The following is an 18,496-nucleotide window of genomic DNA, read 5'->3' as shown; positions in this document are numbered from 1 at the left end:
CTTTTTTCTCTGATTTCTAGTTCATCTTGGATCTTTTTCTGGTTTTTTCTCTTTTCCTTCTCCAGAACTTGTCTTTTCTTCTCTCTAAATCCCTAAATATCTCTTTCCTCTTCTTCTCCTTGCAAATACACTATTTCCTTCTTCTTTGTGGGCTGTTTTTTCGGGACTGTTTTTTCTCTTTTATCACTTTACAAGTACTCTCTTTTGGGTTCCATCTTCTTCAGAAAACATGGCTGAATACTCTTATGAAACAACTTATCAAAAGGATCAATCGGCTCAATGCAAAAAGCAAAAGCAGGCTGAGGGTCAGCATGACCCCGTGCATGATTCTGTTGAAGCACAACTGGTGTATGATGTCATGCACGAGAGGGAAAGACTCTGTTCCATCAGTTGGTCTCATGGTTGAAGTGAATGAAATTGTGGATCCAGTTAGAGAATATGCCAAAAATGCAGTCATTTTATTTTTCCCAGGTCGGATGCCACCTGCTGCAGAGGTAGGCAACTAGTTGACCTCAACACTGGCTGGCTCGTTTATTCGTAAGATACACTATGCAGCCAGAGGCTTTTTTGAGGTCATTATGGTAGATGAGGTTACTCATTGCCTTCCCCCCCTCCATATTGAAACGCTGCAATACTTTTGTAACATACTCTTTTTGTGAAAGCCAAAGGAGAATGCTTTTGGAACATTCGCCACTCTTTTTTAGGCAGCAAATGGTGCACGTTTTACCATGGTCCCCCACAAGGGATTATTAGGCTCTGATTCGACATCGATGTCCGGTCTGGGTTGAAGTTGTAGACTTCCCGTAATGCATGGCTTCACTCTTGCCTAAAATTGCAGCAACTTTAGGCAAAGTGGTTTGCCCACCGCAGCCTAACAGCAACTCTAATCAATTTTGCATTCTCTGGGATACTGATAATCCCACATCAGAGTCTTATTCAGTCACGGTGAACAATGTTGACATGGGAAGTGCATTTTATAAATTGAAATGGGGATTGTTTGTAGAGGCTTGTTTTGAATGTAAAGAATTTGGGCACATGGCTTCGCAGTGTCCAATGAGTCAACATAAAATGCCTCCTGCTACTTTGCTTGCGTAGTTGCCCAATAAGGATGGTCCTGCCTCTATTGGGAATAAAAATAAAGATAATAGACAGCTTTTTGTGAATCTGGATAAAGGCAAAGCCCCATTTGTTTCAAATGGTAATGCTTCCTCCCCTTCACTTCCTACTATTCAACTTTCAACAAAAGGACCAAAACCTCCAATTGATGGATGGCAAAGTTCAAGAAAAGTTATTTTTGTTAGAAGACCTCCACCCCCTCGCACTTGGAATGGTGCATCTTCTGGTGGAAATTCTCCAGAGGTCAACTTAGGAATTGGAATCACGTGGGCTGCAGTGACAGCTAGCAAAACCCTCTTCCCTGAAGAAGAGGTTGCTGCATTGCTGTCCAATCCTTAGGCGGATGTTTCTTCTCAAGGAAGAGGCCCTGACCCTGAGGTAGAAATGCAGGGTTGACATCCTAAAGGTTGCTTCTGTACATAACTGTTTTTTCCTATAAATATCTGTAAATATGCTTGCTCATATCAAATGCCTTACCTTAAATGTTCAAGGGATGTGCGACAGTAGGAAATGGAAATCTGTGTGGCTGTATATCAATCGATTTCAGCCTGATATAGTGGCATTACAAGAACACAATCAGCATGTCTATGCAAGAAAGATGGGTCATTACTGCGGCTATGATATCTTTTATGCTGAGGAGCACTCTTTCTCAGCATAGTTATTGCTTTAAATGACAATCAAGGCAGATGGATTATTCTTCAATGCATCATTCAAGGCGAGGTGTTTGAATTTGCTTCCGTATATGCACCTCAATCTTCTCGGGATAGAAGTGCAATTTGGGATGCCATGCACCGATATCCATGGAGATATCATGTCTTTATATGTGGGGATTTCAATAATGCTCTGCAATAGGGTGACAATACATCAAGAAATACTCATATGTTAACCTCTGAAAGGCATGCATGGTCTCAATTACTGATTCATCTTGATTCGGTTGATCTTTGGAAGGAATTGCAGCCTTTGTCACCTGAATACACTTTTCAACATAATGCCTTTTCTTCTTACCAGGCACGTCTGGATCGCTAGTGTAGCGTAGCCCCACAACAAAATGATGATTTCACATGCAAAATGTGGGTTGACTATGCCTTTGTGCATTCAGATCATGCACCGTTATGGTTGAGGCTATCTTTTCATAATATGCCAGATGATAGACTGCCTCAAAGGCAACATCTGATTGTGAACAATAGCTATTTGCAGCATGTTACTTTCAAGGCAATGGTTACTAATGCCTATCAATCTCTGTCTTCTCAAAGCCACTTTGATATTGATAATGCATGGGATTCTTTTGTTTCCAAAATGCAAGTTGTAATTAGAGGTTATGGCAAATCTTACATGAAGAATATGAGGGAAATTGTTGCTCAGGCTAAATTGACTTGCCAAGACCTCATTGAACTCAGTCAATTTCGTCCTTTGTTCTTGCATGAGCAAACAACACTATGCCAAGCTAAACATTGTCTCCAAATCAATTATCATAGGAAACTTGCCAAATGGGAGACCGGAGCAAGACAAAGAGCTTTCATAGACAAAGGCTGTTCTTCCAAACAATTTTTTAAAAGCTTGCACCAGAAGAGATTAAACACAAACATTTGCAGGGTGCTTATGCCTGATGGTTCATGGACTACATCACAGTCATAGCTTGCTTCTATTTGTGTACATCATTTCTCTCAGCAGTTTGGTTATGCAAGTCCTCCTTCACAGCAGGTTTTGTCTGCAAGAAATTTGCTTTTACAGCATGTTTCTCCTATTATCTCCACTACTCAGGCTTTGGAATTGGAGGAACCTTTTACTGAAAGGGAATTGTCAGATGCAATCAAATCCTATGGTAGATGGAAATCTCCAGGATGGAATGGTCTTACAGTTGAATTTTTCTTAGAATATTGGCCTCTTTTGAAGCATACTTTGCTGCATATGGTGAATTCTGCTTGGCAAAATCAGAAAATGCCAGACACATGGAAGAGAGGTCTTGTTAAACTCCTTCCAAAAAAGCAAATCTGTGAATCTTTGGTTGATTGGAGACCTATCACGCTTATGCCAGTTATTTATAAATTTAGTACCAAAATGATTGTTGATCGGATAAAAGGCTATTTGCATGATGGGTTGCATCCTGCACAATATGGTTTTGTTCCTTGTAGGCATATCACAGGCAACATTGCTAATGCCTATGTTGGAATAGAATATGCCAAATATATGCAGCAGGATGTTTTGCTATTGTAAGTTGATATTGCCAAAGCTTTTGACACTGTTCAGTGGAACTTTATTTCACAAACAATGCAGGCCTTGGGATTTGGCAAAAAAATACAGCAAGTTATCAATTGGCTATATCAAGATAGTAAAGCTGCTTGCATACTTTCAGGGGATATTTCTACAACCTGGACTCTTGGTTGTTTTGTTTGGCAAGGTTGTCCCCTTAGTGCTTTACTATTTGCCATAGCTACTCATCCAATGCTTCAATATATGGACCACCTTTTTGTTAGAAAATACCCAACAGAGGGTACACACAGCGGAAGACACTTAGAAAACCCTGAAATACAAAGGTGACGACTATAAGAAGCTGCAAGCAAAATTTCCAATCTAGAAGTGGCATAACCAAGAGCTCACACAGTGTGTGGTGTGGGTGTGGAATCACAAACTTCTTTACTTATGTGCATTCAATAGATGTGCAGACTCATCAATAGACAATGAACCAGCCAGATAGAGAAACCACCAAAATATATATTTCCGTCCAAAACTATGGACACAATACAAAAGATATAGATCCAGAGTCCCACCAATGGTGTGGTCCTCTGATCTAACCACAAGGTCCTTCTCCAATCTGCTGGCTATCTCTAGACTCGAGCCCGCGCGCTCCACCTCGAGCGTCTGTAGACTTCCCGTCTAGTGTGTTCTTCTCCACCTTACTGCCTGTGAATCAGCCTAGGTGGGAAGCCCCTGCCAAGCTTTGTCTGCAGCACACAGGTCCCTGTTCCACTACTCCAACCTGCTTGTGAATGGCTGCTCCAGAAGGTATGATGATCACAACACCTTGCTGCCCTAGAAGACAGCCCTTAGGGAACTCAGTCTGCAGCACTCCTTCAACTCTCCTTTACCTCCAAGATGAGGCCAAAGGGAATGCCTTCAGGCTGCTCCTGTCTGCTCCACTTTCTGCTGGATGTTGGATGATTAATGGGGCATGAAGCCCCTCCTTTTATAGGCCTAGGGGCCTGTCAAAAACCCGACCAGTCTGTCCCAATCTGGGCCGACTGGCCAGACCAGGTTGGCTGGCCCAACCAACCTGGTTGGCTCAGCCCAACCAGCCCTTTAAGGGCTCACAAAACTAGGCCTTTATGGCCCACACTTCTAGGGCTTTTGGCCCTCCAATCAAGGCAGGGGCCCAGCCTATATAAGGCATGCCACTGCCCACTAGCAGCCCCATTTGCTGCTCTACCAGGCCCCATGCAGCCCCATACACCTGCGCTCCTGACCTGCCATGTCAGCGCCTGTTTACCCTATTCTACTGATCTGCTTGTACCGCGCCTTTGCTCCAGCCTTTTGGTCATCTACATCTGCTCCGTACCTTGCTTCCAGCCCTCCGTACTGGCCCGTACAGTTGTGCCGACTGGCCAGACCAGGTTGGCTGGCCCAACCAACCTGGTTGGCTCAGCCCAACCAGCCCTTTAAGGGCTCACAAAACTAGGCCTTTATGGCCCACACTTCTAGGGCTTTTGGCCCTCCAATCAAGGCAGGGGCCCAGCCTATATAAGGCATGCCACTGCCCACTAGCAGCCCCATTTGCTGCTCTACCAGGCCCCATGCAGCCCCATACACCTGCGCTCCTGACCTGCCATGTCAGCGCCTGTTTACCCTATTCTACTGATCTGCTTGTACCGCGCCTTTGCTCCAGCCTTTTGGTCATCTACATCTGCTCCGTACCTTGCTTCCAGCCCTCCGTACTGGCCCGTACAGTTGTGCTGTCCACCTGCACGTCTGCTGCAGATACTTGCAGCCCAAAGACCTCGCTCCAGGCTCTCCAGGATGCTCTTGAGCAGTGCTGCCCACATGACAGCCTTGCTGCTGTCCATGTGGCAGCCATCTCTTCACTCTTGGCTGTGAGGTGCTGCCCATGTGGCAGCCCCCTCTCTTTCACTCCTCTGGGCATCTTCTGCCCTAGGTCTCCCTCCCCCACGCTCTCCTCATATGGGGGCTTACAGATGGGGAGGTGACCTTTCCAACACCCCCTCTCACCGACACATCTCGGCCCAATGCCAACATGTCGATGAAGATGCTCCAGTAACTCCCCAATCGTAGTGCTCTGGAACCTTTCGGTGTCAAAATCTTTTCCTTGCTTTTCATCCAATGGCTCCTGCTCCACCAGGTCCGGTTCCGCTTCCGCACACCATCCTGGTACACAGGTCCATCTCTGGTAGCACCTCCTGGCACCACCCCCTTCCGTCACATTCCTGCCTTCGAATTCGAGCAATCCAGCCATCACGATCTTCCAGTTGTCCCCCTCATAATGAGTGAACAACCTAGAGTCTTCCAAGCACCATGCTCTGAGGGTCTGTTTCAACCCATCCTTCCTTTGGCAAGGTCTACAACAAAAGTACATCTCCAGATAACCTGGACTGTGAACTTTAAACGCACCTGACTGAACCTAAGTCACCCTCCTTCTTGCAAGGGCACAATCCTCCAGTCGTGGAAGTCGATTCCCAAGAGCTTTTGAATCAGGGTCGTCCTTCAGCAAGGTCCCTGCCTTCAGGCTCCCACACCTGTGAGCCTCCTACTTGGGCTCTGATACCATGTTAGAAATTACCCAACAGAGGGTACACACAACAGAAGACTTATAGTAATGCCCAGGAGCTCACACAGTGTGCGGTGTGGGTGTGGAATCACAAACTTCTTTACTTATGTGCATTCAATAGATGTGCAGACTCATCAATAGACAATGAACCAGCCAGATAGAGAAACCACCAAAATATATATTTCCGTCCAAAACTATGGACACAATACAAAAGAGATAGATCCAGAGTCCCACCAATGGTGTGGTCCTCTGATCTACCACAAGATCCTTCTCCAATCTGCTGGCTATCTCTAGACTCGAGCCCGCGTGCACCACCTCGAGCATCTGTAGACTTTCCGTCCAGTGTGTTCTTCTCCACCTTACCGCCTGTGAATCAGCCTAGGTGGGCAGCCCCTACCAAGCTTTGTTTGCAGCACACAGGTCCCTGTTCCACTGCTCCAACTTGCTTGTGAATGGCTGCTCCACAAGGTATGATGATCACAACACCTTGCTGCCCTAGAAGACAGCCAAGGTCCCAGCCCTTAGGGAACTCAGTCTGCAGCACTCCTTCAACTCTCCTTTACCTCCAAGATGAGGCCAAAGGAAATGCCTTCAGGCTGCTCCTGTCTGCTCCACTTTCTGCTGGATGTTGGATGATTAATGGGGCATGAAGCCCCTCCTTTTGTAGGCCTAGGGGCCTGTCAAACTGGGCCGACTGGACAGACCAGGTTGGCTGGCCCAACCGACCCTTTAAGGGCTCACAAAACTAGGCCTTTATGGCCCACACTTCTAGGGCTTTTGGCCCTCCAATCAAGGCAGGGGCCCAGCCTATATAAGGCATGCCACTGCCCACTGGCAGCCCCATTTGCTGCTCTACCAGGCCCCATGCAGCCCCATACACCTGCTCTCCTGACCTGCCATGTCAGTGCCTGTTTACCCTGTTCTCCTGATCTACCTGTACCGCACCTTTGCTCCAGCCTTCTAGTCATCTGCATCTGCTCCATACCTTGCTTCCAACCCTCCGTACTGGCCCGTACAGTTGTGCTGTCCACCTGCACGTCTGCTGCAGATGCTCGCAGCCCAAAGACCTCGCTCCAGGCTCTCCAGCCCAAAGACATCTGCTCCATACCTTGCTTCCAACCCTCCATACTGGCCCGTACAGTTGTGCTGTCCACCTGCACGTCTGCTGCAGATGCTCGCAGCCCAAAGACCTCGCTCAAGGCTCTCCAAGATGCTCTTGAGCAGTGCTGCCCACATGACAGCCTTGCTGCTGTCCATGTGGCAGCCATCTCTTCACTCTTGGCTGTGAGGTGCTGCCCATGTGGCAGCCCCCTCTCTTTCACTCCTCTGGGCATCTTCTGCCCTAGGTCTCCCTCCTCCACACTCTCCTCATATGGGGGCTTACAGATGGGGAGGTGACCTTTCCAACACTTTTGGACAGTAGCATGTTGCATGGATTGGAAATTCCTGGCGGCCGCAACATGATCGCTCAAGCATATGTTGATGATTCTTTCTTTACCCCAAAAAATACTCAGAGCAATCTCTCCTTGATTATGCAGGCTCTTTCCACATATGGCTTGGCTGCTGGTTTTCATGTGAATTTTCAGAAATCCAAGCTCTTGCCGTTGCATGCTAAAGACTGGCATAGTCTTTTGTGGCCTGGGGAAATTGTTCCACCTTCTCAATCGATTCGACATCTTGGCTATCCTCTAGGTTGGGGGCTCACTTGTTCTCAAACAAACTGATTGGGTGCCCACAAAGCTAAGGAAAAAAATTTAATATTGAAAGCTTGCAACTTGGCCATTACATGTTCGTTTGCGAATACCGCAATCCATTTTGATAGCATACATACAATTCTATCTGCCCCTCATTATGTTTACTAAGGCAAATCTGGCTTCCTTTATGTCTACTATCATGGAGATTTTCTGGCGTTCAAAAAATGGCAAGAAAAGTCTCATATTACTCTCGATGCACCATCTCTATTCTCCAAAGATACACGGGGGTTTGAACATACTCAATATTCAAGTGCATATACTTGCTCACAGGGGGAAAATGATGTTGCAGTTTATGCAAGGGGATCAGCCTTGGGCTTTCATAATCCGCTCTCTTTTGTTGCATATTGATACTTCTGCTTTTGGGCATTGGCAGCCTACACAGTGGGATTTTCTACTTGGCTCTATTCAAGGCAAGATCAGAGGCTGCCCTTTTGTCTCTCATTTGCTTCTTGATTGGAAGCATATTTTATCTCACTTGGAATGGAATGGCAGGGATTCTTTGTAGGGAAATTCCTTGAGGGCTGAGAATATTTATCGGTCCAAAGCATTCCACCCTCCTTTGGCTATACAAGAACCCAAGCGTTCTTATTTTATATCTTTCAAAGGTATTGCTTCTGTGACGGATGTACTTCAGGATGTACTTCATGATGATGGCACTCTTTTATCTTTTGCTGCAGCTGCTAGCAAGTATGGTTTGGGAGCTCATTATCGTCCTTTCTGGCACAAAATTTCAGAAATGCTTCAACCTTTCTTGCCGGTACCTCGTTTGGAACTTCAGGATAGGCTTGAGGATTGGACTCTCCATTCTTCCTCTTCTTCAGCCCCTCCTTTGAAACTGTCACATATCACAGTGCCTTCTCTGTATAAAGTGTTATTACCTCCGTCTTGGGTTTCTGACAGAGCCAATTCTGTTTGGCATATGGATCGCCCATCAAAGTGGTAGAGAAAGCCGCTGCGTCTCCTTTGGCATTATAAAGTCCCTCTTCGGCAACAGGTTTTCCTCTGGTGAGTCCTACTTGGCATTTTTCCATCTGGGTAGTTATTCGTGCATAGACATATTGCCTCAGCTGTTTGCCACCGATGTCTATATTCTGCTGAATCTGTGCCTCACATTTTCTAGCACTGTCCACATACTTGTGATTTCCTCGCTCTCATTCGTTAGGGGCTTCGAGCGAGATTTCCTACTGTTACTTTTGGCAGGTTCTTCTGATTATTTGGTTTTCATCAAACTAGACAGGGTTTTGCTTTATTTTTTGTTTGGGTATGCTACTGGGCACTTTGGACTCTATGGATGGACAGATATCATAGTCTTTGGTGATCCTACTTTTCTGTCTTTTGTTTTTTCCAAACGATCTCTGCGGCAATCGTTTTATGATTGCTTTCAGACTCATTTGATTGACCATGATGTATATATGGCTTATACTGAGATTTTCGGTTGAGTAGTAGTTACTCCGCTTTTGGAGTACCTATGAATGTAATTATTTCACAGCAATAAAATATTCTTCTCACCAAAAAAAAAAGTGTGTGTGTTTTGACTATTCTTATAATATAAATAATCAAAGCTTTCACTAATTAAAAAAAAGTGTGTGTGTGTGTGTGTGTGTGAGAGAGAGAGAGAGAGAGAGAGACTAAGGGTCCTAAATCTTGGTTGTGTACATGCTGATACCCTCCCTTACAATTATCAAGGCATACGCTTTATACACTCTTCAAAAAAGTTTCTTTTTTTTTTTGCTGCTTATATTTCCTTGTATTTTTGAAAAACTCACAACTGTATTAGAGGCTCAACAATCAGGCCCCAAAGTCGATAGGGAATTTGTATGCGAACAATTACCTCAATAAAAGACACCCGAATCTGTATTTGGACTTTCTCTGTTAAACTTTCTATTTTTTTATAGATCATTTCCATCACTTGAGGTATAATACTGTCTGTATTGCCAGCTCCAGATCCAGTTCCCATGGTGTATGTTTTGCCAGATCCTGTCTGCATAACAACAAAGCCAAAGTATTAACAATCATTAGCTTGCCCAGCTAGCAAATGAAAGAATGATTCTAGCCCCTCTAAACATAGCTGAAGGTTGGTATGTAATTATTTGTCGATGCATACACATGTCAGAAAACAATAGAATGCATACACGAATGTCAACCGCAGCCTGGTGGGCTGCCACATGGGCCAAGTGCTCCATCAGCAACAAATAGACGGTGAAGGTCACCCCTAATTGGCGTGGACTGAGCCCCCTAGAGGTTGGGTCAATAAGGAAAGGCATCACCCTATAAACAAGGGACTTTCCTCCCCATCCGGCATCCCAATCTACAGCCTTCTGCTCTCTTCTGTGAGCAGCCTTCAGATTCCGCCAAGCTAGCAGTATAGAGAGAGGATGGAGGGCTAATATGAGCAGCCTCGCTCAGTCCTTGTGGGCAGCCTCATGTAGGCCACCACCTCTAGGAGGAATGCAAAAGGTATCAGAGTTGTACTTCAGCAGATGTGTCATGGCTTCATGATGGATGTTCTTGCATTTAAGTTTGTCACACTTATGCATTAGCTAGTATTTGTATATTCTAGGTCTCAAGATATATTACACCCATCTGTGTTTAGTGCAAGATACCCATGATGAAAGATGGCACTTACAATTGAACATATACAAGCATACCAAAGTGAAGGCTCAAGCAAGAGAGATCCTCTTTGAAAGTTCCAACAACACCAGGAAATATTGCAGTTTTTGTTTTAACTAGATCTTTAGTTCACATAAACTCAAATCTTCATTAAGATCAAGTTGACAGGGAGCATGTAGAAGACTTCACATAAATTCAAGCCTTCATTAAGATCAAGTTGATAGGGAGCAAGAAAATCCCTCTTTCAAAGTTCCAACAACACCAGGAAATATTGCAACCTTGTATAAACTAGATCTTTAGTTCAGTCTTTGTATAAACTAGATCTTTAGTTCACAAGCCTTCATTACAATCAAGTTGACACGAAGCATGTAGAAGACTAGGCCCTAAAGACTTGGACAAGGACTACAATAGTGGAAACAAAGGACTCGACTACAGATGTTCATTCCCCAAATGCAAGCTCCTTCAAATACAATCCATGGCAACTCCACAACTGAACGTATGTGGGATAAATCCTCTTGTGCCACATGGCACTCTACTTCTCAATCCCCCATGAAAGTCTTTTCTCCTCCATTCTTAGACAAGGCCAATTAACCCTATGCCCTCAATAGTTTCCCCCGGCACTAAATCATTCACCGTCCAAGTGAATGCCAAAAAAAGATGAGGGAACATGCCTTCCTCTATATAGCATTTACCTTGCTTCCTCGGTCCTTGTCATGTTTTGTGGCTGCACTTTTCAAAAATATCTCTCCAGCAGATTTTGGATTGTACGAAGCAACTTTTCCTCTGCAGATACCAATCCTCTATGTCCTAAAACAAGCTCGTGCTTTGCATATCTTCCTTGATCTTGTCATATTCCTCCTGCATTTTCCTCGTGCATGCACATGTAAGTGCTCAAAGTGAAAGAGTTCTCCATTGCTACTTTTCGAGCTAGTTTTCAAAAGTGAAATTTGAATTTTTTTTTTGGAGGTTCCCACATCCCCTCCATGTGCAGGTCTTCCCTTCGTGAACATGTTTTTTGCCTGTGCTTTGTGTGCAGATTAGCATCATTGCTTTTTTTCCTTTGCCAGGTTCTAATTTCTTGATTTGATAGGAATGTGTCTGATCGATAACAATAGAACTCTTTGCTGCAGAGCACGTGCAAGTGTGATTGTTCAATTCTAATACATGCATCAAATGAAATAGCAACCTTTTTCTTCTACTTCAACAACCAACGGATAGTTTCAATCCTGTTAATTTTCATGTCCAGTCTTGACCATTTATGTTGCAAATTGCTTATATGCATGTTGAGGTTGGGCTATTTACCTACTTGAGGGATGCAAGAGATCCCCTTTTCAGCTTCTTGATGTTACCTTCGAGCTCATAGAGCCTCTCTTAAAAATGTATCTACCAGTCCCGCAAACCCTTTTTACCTTCTGTGTCAGCTAAAAGTTTGGTTGTTTATGTCTTTCTACCTGAGGCCTTTTCTTCCCAATACCAATGGTTGAAAAAAGTAATATTAGAACTGTAAAGTATTTGATTTTCAGAATCATCTTAACTTCCAAAAACAGACAGTACAAGCGTTACAATCACACAAAAAATAATCTTAAGACCTGTCCATAAGCGAGGACTGTAGCATTATAGCCATGAAACAATCCCTCTACAAGTGGTGCAACACATTCTTCAAAAATTGCCGATGATGGTGATGCAGTTTTCCCATAAACATGGTCATATGTGAAACTATGGCTGCCGATCTGAACCTGCACAAAGGTAGGTCCCAAAGATTTTATTCAAAACAGGGTAGATAATTGTAAACGGGAATTTAAAAATAAACTGAAACTACTACAGAATCCAAATGAGACCATACCAATAACCATGAGAAGGCACACAAGAACATGCAAATCCTGATAGTGGTAATGGTTCAGATAAATCAGACAGAATATAAGCCACACATAGGCCAATATTTAGTTGTGGTTAACCTCATCAGTTCTTGGGGCTGTTTGGAACTTAAACCGTCCTAAAAGGGTAAGGAGTTACTACATGGCACTCTCCCCTTTCGCCATTGTACATCTTGATGTGATTGACTCTTAGTCTACTACAGACATCCCCCTCTGCTCACTTAGTCTTCCATACTCCCTCATGCCCCATTCTCCCCATCTCTGAAGCACCCCCCAAGAAATTGCAAGAGAGAATAAACAACAAAGGAGGCAATCAGTTGCAGGTTTCAAAGCTTTTAATACATATCTGACCAGACTACTCATGGCAACCCCAGGTGCTGCTTCAATTGAAATAATACATATCTTTAAAAGTTTAGAACTGTTGGGGAGGTCCACATTAGGCTTGCCAGTTAGCACTGCTACATAGAAGTGCCAGTAACAAAACCACAAATTTGTGCATTCCTCTCTACAGCAGCCCATTCTAAAATTTTGTGAAGGATCTGATGCATAAGAAATTTGTAAAGTTTCATGCCTGCACAGTGGATTGCAGCTAGACTCATGGTGAAGAGAATGTGAGAACCAGCTTTGCAGCAGACCATGACAAGGAGGCAGGTTTGAGGAGCAGCTCAGCAATAGCCAGGTGTAGCTGAGCACCTCAATACGGGATCAAGGGTAACCAAGAAGCAGCTTTGCAATGGCCATTAGACCAAGCAAGGAGCGAAGGAGGTGAAAAAAAGATTACCACTATGGGCTGAGTAGCATTCAGCAGTGGAAGGTAGAAGAGAAGGAGAGGAAAAGGCTCGAGCTACAAGCTTGCAACCGTTGTTGGTTTCGTGTATCTTTCTTCTTGTTCTTAAGGCATGCAAATAACTTCCTTACACGACCTCTGTATGGGATCCAGCTCATGACCCAAAAACATTGCCTATAGGCTACGGGGGTGGCTAGTGATTGAGATATCTAGCATAGCTTGCCCATAGGCACAGTCATAAAAATCTCACCAGCAGACTCCCCAAGGATGGAATCTCTGCTTGGTGCAGACTGAAGAATTACGGCAAAAGAAAAGAAAGTGTGCTTCGTTCACACATATTGAGTTTCAGCAAATTTCGTAAAGACAATGGCTCCTCGCTTCAAAGATTCTACAGCCTACAAGCAACTTTAAATAATTGTGCCATCAAATGCAGTCTGCCTCACATTAAAACTTGATAAGTGCAGCATAAAGTTATTCAGGATGAAGCAAAAGCGTTGAAGCATGAAGCTATTGAAGATGAAATCAACAAGCTATTTATTTTCTTACAAGTGGCACCACGTGGCTTAACTATTGACAAGGAGCGGGAGAGAGAGAGAGAGATTATATGATGTGATTGTATTACGTGCACTTGAGGCCCTTCCGGACCTATGGGATTGGAAACCTCTATTAACCAATGGTGGTTCTTTTGCATCTGAAAATTGAAAAGGAATGTTTCTAAACTTGCTATGTTGTGAATATTTGCTTAGCTAGCTGGTATGCTAGCCCAAGGACTTTGTTGTGGTGTCCCAAAACTTCCGTTCGGTAGCCCCCCAGCTGTTTGGCTGGTTGTTCCAAGAGGATTTTTGGATGTCAGCGCTGCTGCTAAATTTTTTCATGATGTGTGCATTGGCTCGATAGTGTAGGAGCAACTGCTGCTCACTTTCTATCTTCCCTGAGAGAGAGTTTTATTAACGTCTATGGAAGGCCAAAAAAATCCTATGAGATCAAAAACCTGAAGTCAGCATGAGAGTACACATCTCATCAGGGGAACTTGAGGTGTCTATCACGCCTTCAAAAAAACAAAAACAAAACTACTGGTGACCCTAGGAAGTACAGGAAAGGATCCATGTGTCGGGAGTACTATCATGAGCAGCATAGTTGAAATGCCACTGGTGACCAATTCTTATACAAAGTTGTATGGTGACAATGCCATGGGAAGAGAGGATTGGGAACGGACATCAGCCTGATGAGGACACAAGAAAATGCTGTGATACCAATGTAACAGAGGGCCCAGATTCAGAAGAGGTAGTAGAAGGGCATCCTAGGACGGGAGGAGAGGTAAAGGGGGAGAGAATGAAAAAGAGAGCACGATGGATTGAGGTAGAGGCTGAAGTAGGGAGTTGGGAGATCCCAAGATCCAAGTAGAATAGCTAGTGCATGGTAATGACACGCTCTGGCAAGATGACCATGAGTGTTGCAGAACACTCCAACGCTATCATGGGGAAGAGGCTTCAACTCACGGGGAAGCCCTGCCACTATACATCCACCAACAGCACCTCCACCATTGGTATCTCCATCAGCCATGATGCAGATACATGCTCAACAGTCAGAGACCCTCCCTGCTCGTATGTTTGCAAGAGCTAAGGGATAATCGGGACCGAGCGGCTGAGGAGGCCAAAGGAGAATGGGCCACAGAGTCACTCAACCATATGCGAATCACATCACACAAGTGGACATTCAATTACAGGTTTCAGACAAGGATCACCTTGCCTTAGTAAGTTTCTTCATGGTATGTTGGCCATCAATGTAACAACAATGCTTATAAGCTCCATCAAAGCAACCGTCACAGGCCCAAAGGCCCTTTCAACAAGAAGTATCATGGGTAAATCATTCTGGTGCGGGGGTTCAGCTACAGCAAGCAAGCCACATTCTTAGCCATATTGCAAGAAAATAGAGGCAAAAAATTGCAAGTTCTCAAATAAAATTGTCCTCCTTGCAAGCATGTATGCAGTTTACCTATGTGCGTTATTAGAACCTTCGTGCTTTCCTATGTTGATTTGTTTTTGAAAGATGACCTAGATGTGGAATATTCTGATTTTTTAAAGTTTCTTTGAACAAACGAAGAGGTTTAGTCTTTATAATCCTCTAATAATAGTAATAAAGAAATAATAAAGTCTCACATGTCTGCATCCAAAACTTGATGCTGAATAAGGGATGTTGGCTACTCAATATTGTGCATAGGATAAGGGAAGGGTTGATTTACTCCATCCAGAATGGCGATGGACATACTACGAGAAGTAATATGCGCATGCCAAATAACGACAGCACTTGCTGGGATAGCAAGCAACAGTGGCGTTTGTTGAGGCCAGGGCATCCACAGTGGATCAGAAGTTCAGGAGTGCATCGAGACAAGAGGTTCAGTGCAGCATTGGTAAGAAGAGACAAAATATATTAACATCAGCATCACACACATTGTCAGGAAAACATAGGTAGATCCCGCAGCAAACGAAATGGTGGTAGTAGATGTCACAACAAGAAGGATCAGCAGAGTCGAATATAGCAGCTTCTGTGAGGCTCATCTACTACAGCAAGCACATAGCTGGCGTGTCTCCATGCACTCCATTTCACGTATTAACCACCTCAAATCTCCTAACAGGACAGGTACTTACTGGGAGTATTTAAATGGAGGCCAATTGGTAATCACCTACGATGAAGGGTACAGCCCTATTGCACAGGTAGCTGCTTTTGTTGGTTAATCGACAATTTTCAAGACACAGAGTTTCTCCCAAGAGAGAGAAAAACGCCACCACTACCTATTTATATGGATTCAATTTCTTATCCTCGCATGTTTACGTTCAAACACAAGATAAGGGTGCCACAGAGAGAGAGAGAGAGAGAGAGAGAGAGAGAGAGAGAGAGACCTGAGGTTCGCCAGGGACAACATGGACACAATCCTTGCAACCTTGAAGTCGTTCAGCGTCAATAAGAGGTCGGATATGAACGGCCACTTTTACTGCTTGGGTTGCTGCGTCCTTCTCCACCGTATAGTTGCCATCCCCCAGGGATGGGGCGTCGGCCACTGAATTTCCGTTGCTGCTACTCATAATTTCAGAAACTGGAACAAGAACTTCACGTCAGACGTGAAGTGAAGAATTGAAAGCGATGATCCAGCTATGAAACGGGCACCAAAACGATCCGGCGAGAGCATGCAGGTCACAATGTAAGCGATTTCCAAACCTTTTCCACAGCCTTGAATTATCTGTGAATCATGGGATTGTCACTCGTTTTCAGTTTTCTTCCATTCCCCAGCTCGAGAGGAAGATAGAACAGAAAGAAATTTTCATAGATTTCTGTCAGTGGGTAGATTTCTGTCAAGCTGGGAACAATCCACGACGGTCTAGCGCTGCCAGCAGGAAGATTTACGCAACTAATTGGCGTTGCCTGCTGCAAAGCTTCATCCAAAAGGATGGAGCCCAAGCTGCAATGGCAAGTCAGGAACGGGTCCCTGCCAGCCACGACCGTGAATGATTACCCTCCCAACTGCCGGATTGTCTCTCCTCGAATTCAGCTCCTGTTTACTTCGCCACAAAGATAAAGCTTCCCTGCCAGCTCTCCTCCTTTTGACCGTTGAGTCGCCCAAGCTCATCTCTCTAGCCTCATCTCATCGCCCCGACAGCCTGCAGATCCCCTGCTGCTGCAGTTTGTCCCCACGATTTGCTTCCGCAAACACTGGCTGCTTGTCTTCAGCGCTGGAAAGCGCGCAAGCAACGCAGGAGGAGTCATCCACGGGTTCTTCTACACGCCATTGCACCCCCCTTTGCACCCCGTGATTGCTTTCTCTACAAGCCCATTTTCTGGCGGCTGCTGCAAGCTCACCCCTCCGCACGCTTTCCTTACAAGTCCAGAAGAACTCCACTGCCACCACTCAGCTCAACTGCCTGCTTCTCATTGCCAATTTGCCAGTTCCCTGCCCCTCTGACAACGATCGCTCACCGGAAATTGGCGCTCGCACGATCGCAGTCGGATCAAACTCCGTGCCAAACTCTGTTTGATCTAATCGCGCGACAGCGGATGCGGACGGCGTACCCAGAATCCGCGCGAGGGTGATTTTCCGCGCAATAGCTGCGCACGTCAGTTCCATGAACACATTCAATTAACTTCTTTCCGCGCAGGCGACGAGGACATGGAGGAGCAAACTGCGGCAGGCTGCCAATTGGTCCTGGACAGTGGATGCTGTCATCAAGGCACGTTGCCAAAACTGACGTGATGAACGGCCAATCCAGGGAAACACCTCTCAGAATCGGGATGCCCCGGAATGCTGCACGATTGTCGCAACAACCTGATGGATGACGCCGAACCTCGCAGCCGGCAAGCCCAAAATCAATGCTGCGCAAAACTTTTCTACATATTTGGACGTCCCATCACCTCAAGAAAGCTGGCCAATGTAACCAATAGAAACAGCTCCACGGAGCCTTCAAGCAACCATAGCTGCCACCGGAATTTGCCCTCGAATACAGAGATTTCTCCACACTGCCTTCAAGCAGCCATAGCTGCGCCTGGAATTTTGCCAATGATGATAAAACCTTCGAATACAGAGATTTCTCCAGCTCCACATCCACGCACTAAAATTTCATCTCCATCCTGCCATCGATCTCAGCAAGTTTGCTTCTTCCACAGACATTTGAACTGTCTTGCCTCAAAAAACAGATTTGCCCATCATCAAATCATCTTCCTACACACAAATTTAAATCATAGCTCAGCTCCGCCACAGCCACCTCCAATTCATCTGCAATCACTTATTTTCAAATGGGTTTTCGGCACTCAGCAGACATCTGAATCCACGCATCAAATTTGCATCTTCCAATCATTAACCTTAATCCAAATCTCGTTGTCAAGAATGCTTGTCGATTCACCTGTTGCATCAATCAATTTAGTCTTAATTCAAAAGAATGCTTGTGGATTCACCTCTTGCATCACTGCAAATTCTTTAGTCTTAATCCTAATCTCGTTGTCGAGAATGAATTCATCTCTGCACCAACCTACCGAACAATTCGGACAGCTGGCACAAAAGAAAAAGGCACAACTGGCAAAAGAGCTTGCAAGAATAATAAGATTACCCACTATGAAAGGCTGCAAAAATAAGGTGCCACAGCCTTTGCCCATTTCTCATCTCCTTGCTAATTCACTACTTCTAGTAAAGAATGAGTACCTGGGTGCTCTAGCTCACAAGTGTCTCTTTGCACCTGCATGTGTATCTATGTGTGTCCCTATTGATGTGTACCTGTTCGTACTTGCTCCCCGTTCATCTCCATCCCTTCTCTCCATGATCACCTCTCGGACCTCTTTGGGTGTTTTCGTTTTCATTTTCCAGTTATTCCCCAACAAATAACAAAATCTAAAGACAAGTACAAATTATTTCCATTTTATACATATCCTTAAGTGTTATATAGGGTTTGACAAGTTGATGTTAAAGATTGATTTTCATTTAGGCCTGGTGTCTTGGCCTTGTAGTCATGTTGTTGGGGGTGTATGTGTGTTCGACCCCAGCCATGGACCCTGGCCGATTGCTCACTGGTCCAAGGCAGCATGCCTCTCGATA

At 44.8% G+C, this 18,496-nt stretch overlaps 1 protein-coding gene across 1 annotated transcript in view; it reads right to left on the bottom strand.

The window, feature by feature from the left end:
- The window catches only part of LOC147884262 (kinesin-like protein KIN-4A), a 51,433-nt gene extending 34,715 nt beyond the window's left edge, over positions 1-16,718 (bottom strand). Inside the window, exons 1-3 of the mRNA XM_087398072.1 lie at positions 15,819-16,718; positions 11,847-11,993; positions 9,479-9,628 (exon numbers count right to left, since the gene is read on the bottom strand). Coding sequence (XP_087254198.1) covers positions 9,479-9,628; positions 11,847-11,993; positions 15,819-16,001 — 480 coding nt within the window. The 5' untranslated portion in view covers positions 16,002-16,718. The remainder of the gene's footprint in view (positions 1-9,478; positions 9,629-11,846; positions 11,994-15,818) is intronic.
- Positions 16,719-18,496: the final 1,778 nt, after the last annotated feature.

The sequence above is a fragment of the Dipteris shenzhenensis genome, chromosome 27 (genome assembly GCF_047967505.1).
Source record: "Dipteris shenzhenensis isolate YYH24624 ecotype China chromosome 27, Dip_SZ_1.0, whole genome shotgun sequence".
In the NCBI taxonomy this organism is placed as follows: Eukaryota; Viridiplantae; Streptophyta; class Polypodiopsida; order Gleicheniales; family Dipteridaceae; genus Dipteris; species Dipteris shenzhenensis.
This window is presented reverse-complemented; position numbering and strand designations above follow the sequence as displayed.